At 43.5% G+C, this 11,788-nt stretch overlaps 1 protein-coding gene across 1 annotated transcript in view; it reads left to right on the top strand.

Annotated features, from left to right (window-relative positions):
- The window catches only part of VWA5B1 (von Willebrand factor A domain containing 5B1), a 575,143-nt gene extending 565,475 nt beyond the window's left edge, over positions 1-9,668 (top strand). Inside the window, exon 21 of the mRNA XM_085614890.1 lies at positions 6,057-9,668. Within this exon, the coding sequence (XP_085471016.1) occupies positions 6,057-6,803 (747 nt within the window). The 3' untranslated portion in view covers positions 6,804-9,668. The remainder of the gene's footprint in view (positions 1-6,056) is intronic.
- Positions 9,669-11,788: the final 2,120 nt, after the last annotated feature.

Genomic DNA, 11,788 nt, shown 5'->3' on the forward strand with positions numbered 1-11,788 from the left:
CAATTCAGCTATGAGGGATCCCTATATTTTGTGGTGTTTATCCAGGGAGTTTAACCCCTTCAGTGCCCCGCCCTTTCCCCGCCCTGTGCCGGGCGTTACATTAACGGGCGTGCTCCATGACTAGACTATCTCGTCATGGGCACTGAAGAGGTTAACCTAACAGTCCAAGTGACTAATCGTACCATGAATGTGCTAGGCACTGTAGGCAGTGCACAGCATCTCCTTTAACAACCCCCTCCTCACCCCCTCCCAGTCTCTAAGACAATCTTGTCAAGATTAATTCCTACCCACTTCCCGTCCATAAAAAACACTTCCAACAATGAAACAAAACTTTTCAAACCATAGCAAATATTACATACCTTTTTCAATTATACAGAATGGAAGCTCCCCATGTGTGTTAGTAACTTCATACTTGTATCCTGCTGCTTTTCCCAAACCTTCTCCCACTCCCTCATCTCCATGGCTCACAAAACACTTCTGAAAGGCAACTTAAGTGTTAATTCATTCCTGAAGCTTGTTAAAGATTGAGGAATTCCAGCAGGACAATTTTTGTTGTATGGGTCAGTTGCTTGTGTTTCAAGACAAACCTGGAAACAGAAAGACTCAGAGCCACCAACCGATGTAGTCTTTCATTTACTATGTTCACTGAGAGAGGGGAAAAACAACAGTTACTCGGTTACACAGGGCACTTTTAAAGGCCCTTAGAGAGAGATAGATGGTGAGTGCAGTTATGGATCTTGGTGAAGTGGACCCTAATCTAGAGCCAAATGCCCAATGAGTCAAAAAATGCTTGTTTAAAACTTATTCAATTTAACATAATAGTTAAAACATACTTGACCCCTAGAACACTAAGCAAATCTATGCAGCATTAGAACAATCGTGCTTGAGCTGTACGATTCCTGAGGCAGACTGCGGCCACAGGGAAGTTTAATTTGAATAAGACTAATTTCTGTATAGTCGATATATTACCTTCTCTGAGGAAATCTAAAATGAGTAGTAGTTTGAAGACCATATGGATTTATAGATAGCAGCACAATTTAGTGAAATAATTTGGAAATTAAATTCCAGCTGAGCCAAAAAATGGGAGGCAACTGTGAGCAAGTGGATGGAGCTTGAAAGCAGTGTTTTGCATATGGAAGCTAAAAGATAGATGAGGAATGCAGAGATGGTACAGGCTTTGGTCATGATCCTGAGCAAAATGTAGCAGAAGGAGAAGACAGAATCTGAATTATAAGCTAAGTGATAATTGTAAAGTAACAAGGAATGAAGGCCTAGAGGAACAGTGACTAAAATATACTGAAAGGAGTGTCTAATAGGAATATATAGTAATGGTTTGGTCTGCACTCAGTGTTTTGTAACACACTTGACTCTCTGCTGTGAAGTCTACATGCTACTGAAGAAAAAAGCTAAAATTGGCAGAAAGGAGTTGGATTGCGCAAAATAGGCTTGATCATTCTCCTCTTTCAGGTCTAGTATCGACAGTCCCACCTCGGAAAGTCAAACCACATCCTTGCTGGAGTTGACCTGAAGTAGGAAAGCAAATGGGGACGCTCAACAGTATTTGATTTGTCATTGCGTGACTTATTTTGTGATTGAGGTCAGAGCTTTGCATTAAAAGTATTCTGTGAGAGGTCTTGATATAATTGAATACCACTGTAATTGACGGCTATCGATTCACATTTCCCGGCTTCTCTTAAGATATTGTCCTTTATCAATGAGAAGGAAATGTGTCAATTATATCCTCAGGACAAGCACCCTGTGACTCCATGGGAGCAGCCACTCTAGGGGATCCCATTATTATAGTGCTTCATTTACCATGGCATAGAATACAATGAAATAATTTGATGCAGGTCTCCGGATCCCAGCTTTCAGTTGACTCCTTCACATTTCATATTCTACCATCTCATCTCAATCGGTATTCCAAGTAATTGCATGTGTCGCTTTCCTTTTTTGAATCTGATGGTTGAGTTTCTTTGTGGGCATTGACAGGGTTGAAATGCACTCCTCCTTAATGTCTCCTATTTTGTCAATTGATTGCATATTCTCTGAAATATCAGTGATCTCCACTGTCATTTTTGCTTTAACTCTGTGGATTTAGTCAGCGAACAATTTACTCAGTTTGGTATACCAATCTTTCAGAAAGCCTTCAGACAACCTTTTAGGTCCACAAGAGAATGAGTGCCATTCTTTTTGGATGCCACTTTGCCCTCTAAGGAGTTCACCTCAGGGAAGAATGTTTTTGTACAGTCCCTGTTTTTCTCCCAGCATGTGTGGAGATCACCCTGCAGTCTGCTAGTCTCCACTTTCCTCATGGAGAGTGGTTGACCGAATGCCATCAATCACCCAGAATCAAAATACGATATATATATATATATATATATATATATATATATATATATATATAACTATATAGCTAAAAGTCAAGTTTATATGAAATTGCAGGTGTAGTCTACCCAGGCACCCTCTGCATCAATTTATCTGTGGGTAGATTTTGCTTTAAGGGTTCAAATTTGAAGTATTCCCATTGGGTTTATATCCATGTGCACAGGCATTTTTCTAGTCAGTGAGTGATAGTTAGGTTTGTACAATCATTAAGGCAATATGACCAATGCAACGAATATGAGCAAAGACATTTCCCCAGCAGCTCTACTGTACAAGTTGGAGCGTTGATAATCGTCAGTTGTTGGGATCACAATGTCTACCTTCAGGGCACCTCACAGTAGGCATTTTCAACTGTCTCAACTGTAAATCTCCTTACACTGTTTAACCTTGTGGGGGAGGTCTTCATCAAGTGGAGTGCACCCCTCCACCTCATTGCCACAGCTTGTCACTTGTGTGTCGCTGCTAATTTTCTTCTGAAGTGAAGTCACTGCCTGGTGATCATACTCACTCCACCCCCAGCCAACACAGGGGCCTCAACCCAGTCTGTACTACTACCTCCCAATATTCACCACAGTTGGCTTCTATAATGCAGGATGACAGTAGTTCCAAGCTGCACATTCCAAGCCATTCTCATTTCCAGGACCTCTCTCACCCTTTCTCGAGGTGGATGCTTTCCACATCACTCACTACATTTAGACCCAAAATGGCCACCAGGCAGGATATTGGTTGGGAAGGGGAGATAAGCTAGCTTAACAGGAGGCCTTTGAGATTTGTCCTTGTACTCCTGGGCAATACCAGTTGCTTCAGTAGTCCTCCCATTTTCAACACAGCTGCTTCTCATTTCACCAGGAATGTTTACTGTAGTGTATTACATCATTATAGGGTCATCTGGCAGGAATTCACTACTAGAGCACTACTAATTCCAGCACTGGCCATGCACTCTTATTTCTCATTGATATGAAGCACATCTCAACTGAAGAGGTGTCAGCGTACTGTTCGTCAGAGCAAAATTGTGTCACATAGCAATCCCTTACAAAGGACTCACGATAAAACCAATTTAGGCTAGTGAACATAAAGCTTTAGTAGCTCATCAACTCTGAAGAAGCCAGAGACTAATATGCTAAAGGGTTGATTTAAGCTGCAAGGGGAGAAAATAAAGGGTATAGGAACAACAAGGTCACTGATAGGAAAAAAATTAAAGAGCTAAAAGATTTGAGAATTAATCATAAGAGATAGAAAGTTGTGACTAACCACCCGGACGCCCGCTTGCAACACCTTAAACCCGACAGGTCACAGATATACCTACTTGCCTTATCGACATTGTTGCCATATGGTCTCCCTCGCAACCCAACGGAAATCCAAACTGTTCCAACTACATGCTGGGCATGGACTAAAGTGCAAAAGTATTTGAATCACGCATCTCTCTACTCACCACACATACCGTTGACTGATAACCCGGCAATACCACCTACCTTAGAAACAATCACAAAGAAAACGCTAATTAAAAACAGACTTTTGAAAATGGGTGATCTGTTTCATGACTCCAATCCATGCTCTACTGTGGATCTGACCACATGAAGTGCCAATACATACATGGACACATTTGTACTTCATAGAACCCGCAGCTCCTTACTAAAAATACTGCCCGATCAATCGTCCGAGCCGGACGATTTCCCACCCCTTACGCTTGTAATAACTTCTCCGGACAATGCTCATTTGGTTTCTCGTATGTACCATCTGGACTCTCCCTCCCCCAGGCTGTAGGCATGAAAGCGCGCACATCCTGGAAACAAAACTTGGAAATGAACATAACTGATGACATATGGCGATACTGCTGCTCGCAGATGCGTTATGTCTCGAGCAATTACAAACACAAACTGCTACATTTTAAATAATTACATAGAACTTACGTCACTCCCAAACTGATGGGTAGGATGAACCCTGAAGTGTCTAGCACCTGTGCAAGATGCGGTACCCTTGAAGCGGATTTTTTCCATTTAGCTTGAACTTGCGCCCAGGTAAATACATATTGGATAGAGGTGTTTAGGTTTCTATCCACCATGGTAGAATATACTGTGCCTCCTGAACCACGGACAGCCCTATTAGGATATGTTAGACCCTTAAAGGGAAGCATCAGACGTTATAGCACTATTGCTCTACTGACAGCTAAGAGAGTGGTTTCCCTACATTGGGGAAGGGCACAAACACCGTCAGTACAAGTGTGGATCCGAGGCCTTGCTTATTATGACACTATGAGTGACATTTACGCTACACTGCTACCTACCACCTCATGACCTAGTGATATTTGGTAGCCCCTCAAAAACTATTTACAATCACACTCCACAGACGCTTAGTGGCACCACTATCACTCATTGACATAAATTGAGGACATATTATTTGTATAAAAAACGTCCTTGGCCCTGTTTGCCGGAGTGTCTTTACCCAACATCTGCAGGGTGGCAACATGGACCAATGTCCATACCTTCAGAAGGCTCTACTGCCTGGATGCTTGGCAGACCTCATATTATTGAGGTTTATTATTATTATTATTATTATTTCTTTCCTATACCACAATTTTGGGTTTTCTTCTCTTAGTATTTTGGCAGGTGGTATATTTTATATATGTAGATACTACGTTACTTGTTTGCGATTCTGGTTATAAAACTATGGCCACATGGTGGGATGGTTCTCCTGTTTTTCCCACCTCCTTTAACTATTATGTACTGCTTGCTATTCTGATTCAAGCATGTGAATCTATAAAAGATACAATACTGGAGAAAAAACAAGTTACTTAGCTGTACACTGTGATTCTCCAGTATTGATATCCTTTATAGATTCACATGTGGCCCTCCGTCCTCCCCCTCCGGGTTTACCTTCCTTACCTCTATTGTTTTATTAACTACACTCATGCTTGAAATATGAGGTATGGTGGCCCTGCAGGGGATGAATTCTCTGGGTCTCTGATTGGCTGGAGTTTGGATGTTCTTTAATGAGGTTAACTGGTTACAAAATGCTTTTGATTTTCAAGGGAGATTAACCTTTAAGCTTAATACTGCTATTTTACTGCTACCGTGAGACTCCCACATTGACGACGGGGAAGATTCAAGCATGTGAATCTATAAAAGATATCAATACTGGAGACCCACAGTGTACAGGTAAGTAACTTGTTTTTTTCAAATACTTAAACTCAACTTGGGTAGATAAAGAAGCCTGGAAATAGAATTTAGCAGTAGCTTTCTTCAGCTCAATTCACACCTCAATTTATGTCACGTCTTCATTTACTTTCTGAGCATTTGTTACTTCTCACTCCACCTCCTTGCAATTATCTCCTTTAATGGGTGACCTGCCTGACCGTGGTCTCCGATTTTTAGAACATTCTTTCCATTGACACCTGCCTTTCTTCATCCTCGTCTATCCTTTTGATCCAGAAGGCAGTCAGGGATAGTACGGTCCGTAGAGTGCTTTCTGTGAAAGGTTGATTAAGGGTTGTGCTTCACACCCTGCTCCTAGGCATTGTGCAACTGAGCCTGACAATATTTTCAATTTTTTTTCTAGACATTACAAGTCTCTCCTGACCTTGTCGCTGTGTGTGTACATCCAAGCAATCTAAGCACCTTCTTGTAACTGTGCATTGTAGGTCTCTACAGCTTCTCACTGTGTCTTCTCTTTCTCAGGTCTCTCTGCAATTGGCCTGCGGTGCATTTCTTCTGAATCAAACTTTCTCAGAAGCCATCAATATTCCTTTGGAAAAGCTGAAATGGACGTCTCCTTTCAGCTGCCACCGTGCGGCCCTCAGTCCCATCTCCCATAGTTCATCTTCCAGCTCCTTCAGCACCAAGAAGACCGGAACTCATGCTGAACCACGAAGCCCAGGGGTCACCAGCCAGTTTTTGACACCAGAGGTGGATCTTCCTTCTAACACACAGAACGGACATGAAGAAAGTGAACCAATACGAACGCGACACATGTCAGGCAGTGCGGTGGAACATGTGTCAAAGGCAATGAAGTCAGAGAATGAACTGTCTCCCCCTGCCATCACCATTAGACGTTTTTCTTCTCCAGAGAGCACACACACATCACCCACCTCCCTTGCAGACAGTGGCCGTGGATCTGAAAATGAAAGCAGTGAGATGCAGGCCATGGTGGAAACCATATTGCATCAGCAAAGTGCTGACCCAGAAGGAACCCTTTGGGCCACAGCCGTGGCACTGGCCTGGCTTGAGCACAGCTCAGCCGCTTACTTCATTGAGTGGGAGTTGGTAGCAGCCAAGGCCTGCATGTGGCTCGAAGGGCAGAAGGTTCCAGAGGGCCGCAGCCTGTCAACTGTGAAGTCTGCTGCTCAGCAGCTCTTTGTACTGCTAAGACACTGGGATGAGAACCTGCAGTTCAACGTACTGTGCTACAACCCCAACAGTGTTTAGGTGGAGTGAATACGCCAGCAAGTATTGAAAGGAGAAATTGTAGTGGTGGAATGCACTATGAAAAGACAGGGGAGAAGGTAGTCTTAAAATGGTGTATACCTGTGTTATCATGACTGAGCCACCAATTGTTATGTGACATGAGGTTATGGAGTATCTTTCAGTTGCACCTCCAACACCACTTCCAACAAATCTCAGAACAAGGACAGACATATCTGGGCAATGAGAATTAAGGAAAGGTGGCATTTTAAAACCAAGATTGCTGGTTTTAATCTAAGTTGGCAATGTTCTTGCCCAAATTACTCACTGACAACTATGGTCAACAAAATGGACTTGCTGTAAAGCTAGATGCCCCGTTGGTTTGTCAAGATCACTGCCATTAGGTAGAGGTGCCAAGCGTGAAATAGAAGCTGCAGTCTTCTGCATGGGCTGGCGCTGAGTCAGGGTGTGGGACATTAGAGTATACCTATGCCCTACACAGTTAATGCTCTGGTTGGTGTGTGACCTTCTGTTTGGGGCAAATTGGGAGACAGACATGGCCAGTGGTATGCTGTGTCTTGATTGTTCTTTGCGCCCCACTGCATGCAGCACCGTGGTTGACATTTGTCACCTGCTGCATGCAGCACTGTGGTTGGTGTGTGCCTTGCTGCATGCAGTGCCTTCTTTGATATATAGTGTCCTGTTGCGTGAGGCACTATGGTTGGTGAGTGTGTCCTGCTGCATCGTAGTTGGTGTGTGCAGTGCGGCATGCAGTGCTGTGTTTGCTATGGGCACCCTGGACAGGGTTGCCTAAGTGTCCTACATAAACTTATTTGAAGTTTGTGAGTTTGTGCGGAATGAGCTGCGGATCGAGGTGTCTCGTTGCAGAATCTGAAATCTGACAGGTTCTATGCATTATTACAATCTGTGAAGGCACAACTTTTGACCCTCTGAAATTCCACCCCGATTTCCGCAGCCCTGTGCTACTGCGCTTCCTGAGCAAAATGTCTACTGCCCTCACCTACCCTGAACACATCAGATTCTGTCTTTTCTGCTCTACATTTCCTCTTGGGTGCTCTCAGATTGCACCTTCAAATTACTACTCTTTCATCTCATTCAGTGTTTCCTCACCACCTCCCTCCATTACACCCTTTATACCCAGCCTTGGTGTCATATCACCCTCTTCCTGAACCCTTAAAACTCAAATGCAGAGTCCCATACTCTTTGACTCTTCGATTCAGCCTTAAAGTTCCCATGTCTCTGCTCCAGCATCCATCTCATTCAGTCTCAGTGTCCTTCACTTCTCTGCTCTGGAATCTTTCTCATGCTCCACGTAGTTCATCCGCATCTCTTTTACTGAGTTTCTCAGATAGAGCATTTTCTCCTCTTGATTTTCTGTATCTAATGCACTCGTCAGATCTAATGTCACACCTCTCCTCTCCTTCACCTCCTAGGTACAATTTCTATTTTACCAACTTCCCCATCCCTGATCCCCGGCAAATTCAGCCTTCTTGCCATGCCATTATGCTCCTCCACGCTACAATTTCAATCCCAAATTCCTACCTTCCCTTGTCCTGCAGCCATCAAAACTAATCTTTACTTCACTTTCTACTTCATGTTCACGTTCATCATAGGTTTCATTTGACTATAATTTGGAGGGTCTAATCCTCTTATTTATTTATTTTTTAACTGCAAATTCCTGATGTGCCAAACCTGAAATTACAACTGCCCAGTGCAGTTCTTATTAAAATTCATGTTTGACCCGCTGTTAAATGTCAAGCAGCATTTATGACAATGCTGTCTTGTTGAACAATGTGCAGCCCTAATATTTAGATTTACTGTCCTCAAAACTCTGTTCCTTCTTTACCAAACTAAGCTGCACTGTCCTACCCTCAGTGCCCACCTTACCATGTTATTCCACCTCACCATCCAAACTCTTGGCTGTTGCACCCTCACGTGTAACCTCAGGATCCACACATCCCTGCTCATGCACCCTTTTGAATATTTGTCTCCAACGTTTAACACAGACCCTCAGATTCGATCTTACTACTCCATCACTGTGCTCCTGCGCACCCCAATTTCAGCCTTATTGCCCTCACCTCTCTGCTCCTGTTAAACTACAGAAGTGCTGCTAACTTAGCAACCAAGTTCCATGGGAGATAAACACAAATTTCTTATATATTAACACATTCCGGCAGACAATTTACTGAGTCTGGAAGTAGAGAGGGAAATGCTGCAAATGACACTGCTCTCAAGTCGCACACCTTTTAAAATGTGATTCCAGCGACAAGAGAGGGCCTTTGTAGATATATCATGTGACCTTGCTGGATATTCTGTTACCCCCTTGAATTTTCCTTGCGCTTTTGTTTTGTGAGTTTTTGGCAACTGTGTAATGCCTCATGTGATTGCGAATGTGTCCCTGAGGTCCAGTATTTGAAGTTATTGTGTAGTGTCATCTTCTTCACTTTGGCGGCTAAGAAAGAGGTTGGGTATTTCCCCTGTCAATGTGGTGTGCTGTTAGAGAGGTTAGTTATTGTTTTTGCTGCTGTGTTCTGCTGGCAGAGAAGGTGTTTTTTGCTTTTACCCCAGTGGTGTGCTGTCAAAGAGATTGGATATTGCTTTTTACCCAGTATGATGTTGACAGAGAGTTTGAGTTTCGCCTTTATACCTTTGTGCTTTTTTCAGAAAGAGTGTGCATTACTTATACCCCTGTGGTGTGCTGGGGTGAACAGACATTTCCTCTGCCTCTGTGGTATGCTATCAAAGACATAGTCTTGCTTTGGCCATTGTGATATTCTGTCAGAGATGTCTTGTGTCACCTTTGCCACTGTGGCACATTTTCTGAGTAAGTCAGTTTTACTTTTGTCATTATAAAGAAATGTCAAAGAGGCTGGATTTTGCTTTTGTTTAGCGGTGCACTGCCAGAAAATGTATATTTATCCAATTTTGGCTCTTTCATGGATTCACAAGCTTGAATCATTCACCATCGTCGGAGTAGGAGTCTCATAGGACAATAGTAAAGCAATAAGTAATAGTATCATAGGCTCCAATGGCAATGCAAAGTCATTGTAATAGCCGATCTATGTCCTTTTTTAAAAAGGACTAAACTTGAACTATAACCAATCAGGTGACAGCACCCTCTAGAACACTCCAAACAGTAGCTGAGTCCCTCAGATTTTCTACAGCACAATGTGTGGGGGGAGTCTCCCTGATCTCTGCTCAGTTTTTAGTGTAAAACTGAACTTTTCTACATCTACAATGTCTGATCTTCTAAGAAACACCTCTTCAGATCCATCTAAGTCCTGTGGGAAGGGAAAGGCTCCATGTGTATGATCCACACAAAGTCTGTCTCTATTGCCTCTATCCTCATTATCAGGTTAAGGAGTGCAAGAAGTTCAAATCCCAGTAATCCAGCTCTTCTGAGTAAGACAGCAATTCGTCTGACAGAACCCACAAAAGGTCAAGATCCTCTGACCATGGGGCTTCTGAGGGGAGAAGAAAGGCCTTGAAGATGCACTATAAAGAACCTCTGTGAAAGGAGAAACTTAGGCTCATATCTACAGGGGTGGCCTCCTCCCAACCTGCTACTACATCTGAGACAAAAGGGGAGCAAAAATGTTCTCCCTCCTCAGAACCATTGACGTTGATGACAAAAACTCCTCTCAGAATGCCGTCGATGCTGGTATCAACAACGACAACGACCATCACCACAGTCTTGTCGACAAAACCATCATCGCTGAGGACTTCGACACGGGCAGCTATTAATAGTCCCATTTCATCCATTAAGGTAATTTGCTCCTCTAAGTCACTGTCGACATCGGAATTGACTTCCACTGGTTCAACGTCAAAGAAATCTCTGTCAATGACACCATTGACAGCAGCACCGTCGACAGCAACACCATCGTCAATAACACTGACGAAGGCAGCGCCAACTTCAGCACCGTCGACGACAACACCGTTGACATTTGCACCGTCAACGACAGCATTGTTGACAACGTTGACGACAGTTCCATCAATGAAGGAACTCTTACCGTCGATGCCCTAGTTCACTTTTACGTCATCAACATTGTCGACAGGACCGTTGACTAAGATTAAAATTACCAATATCAGCAAGACGATCTTAAGACCTGAAGTGACCTCTCCTGGTAAGGTCTCACCTATGCTTCCTAGCCATTTACTGGATGTGGAAGAGTCGGATGACGACGGGCCCTTTGGAGATGCGCACAGTCCTATGGAGCTCCAGGTGAAATATGTGGAGGAAGATTTCGATGATGAGGATGAAGAGTAATACTACCAGTCATATTATGCTTCTCCTAGGCCGCATTATGGACCTTATGATTATCATCCATATCCCCAGCCTAAACATGATGAAATGCTAATGCCCAGTTATCTAGTGCAAGATCTACAAACCATGCTGCTGGATTACAAGAGGAGATTTCTGGATCTCCCACAAGAGCAGCAACCTGTGCTACCCGAGTCTGCTTCTCCTGCCACACAAAGGAAGATCCCTCCACTCTTAACTCCCAGGATAACACCTACTTCCCATATCGTACCGCCTCCAAGGAAAGACCACTAGTCCTCAAATGAAGAGAGAGAAGAAGATGGGATCCTTGATCCACAACAACCAGTAGATGAATGGGATGATTACCTGGTCCCTACTCTATCCCCTCCACCACCTCATCCTGCAGACTTGTCCCTAGAGGACATCTGGGGCTTTAATAATCTGATGGACAGAGCTGTAGCACAATTCCATCTACCCACTTTTTTTAAGCAGTTCGACTGCTTTTTGCATGACTTTAAGGAAAAAGCCAGAAAATACATGGCCACTGATGATTCCCCTGCTTGCCTCATCAATCATCCCAAGCCTGATTCTGTCATCCCTCAAGTGACACAAAGGTGCTCAAAAAATCCTTCCGCACCAATATCGGTGCCAGCAGACAAAGAGGGCAGTGCTTGGACAATATAGGGAAGAGATTCTCCCTCATGCCTGCCATCACCGTTAGAGCAGC

This window comes from Triturus cristatus, chromosome 1_2 (assembly GCF_964204655.1).
Source record: "Triturus cristatus chromosome 1_2, aTriCri1.1, whole genome shotgun sequence".
NCBI classification, from domain to species: Eukaryota; Metazoa; Chordata; class Amphibia; order Caudata; family Salamandridae; genus Triturus; species Triturus cristatus.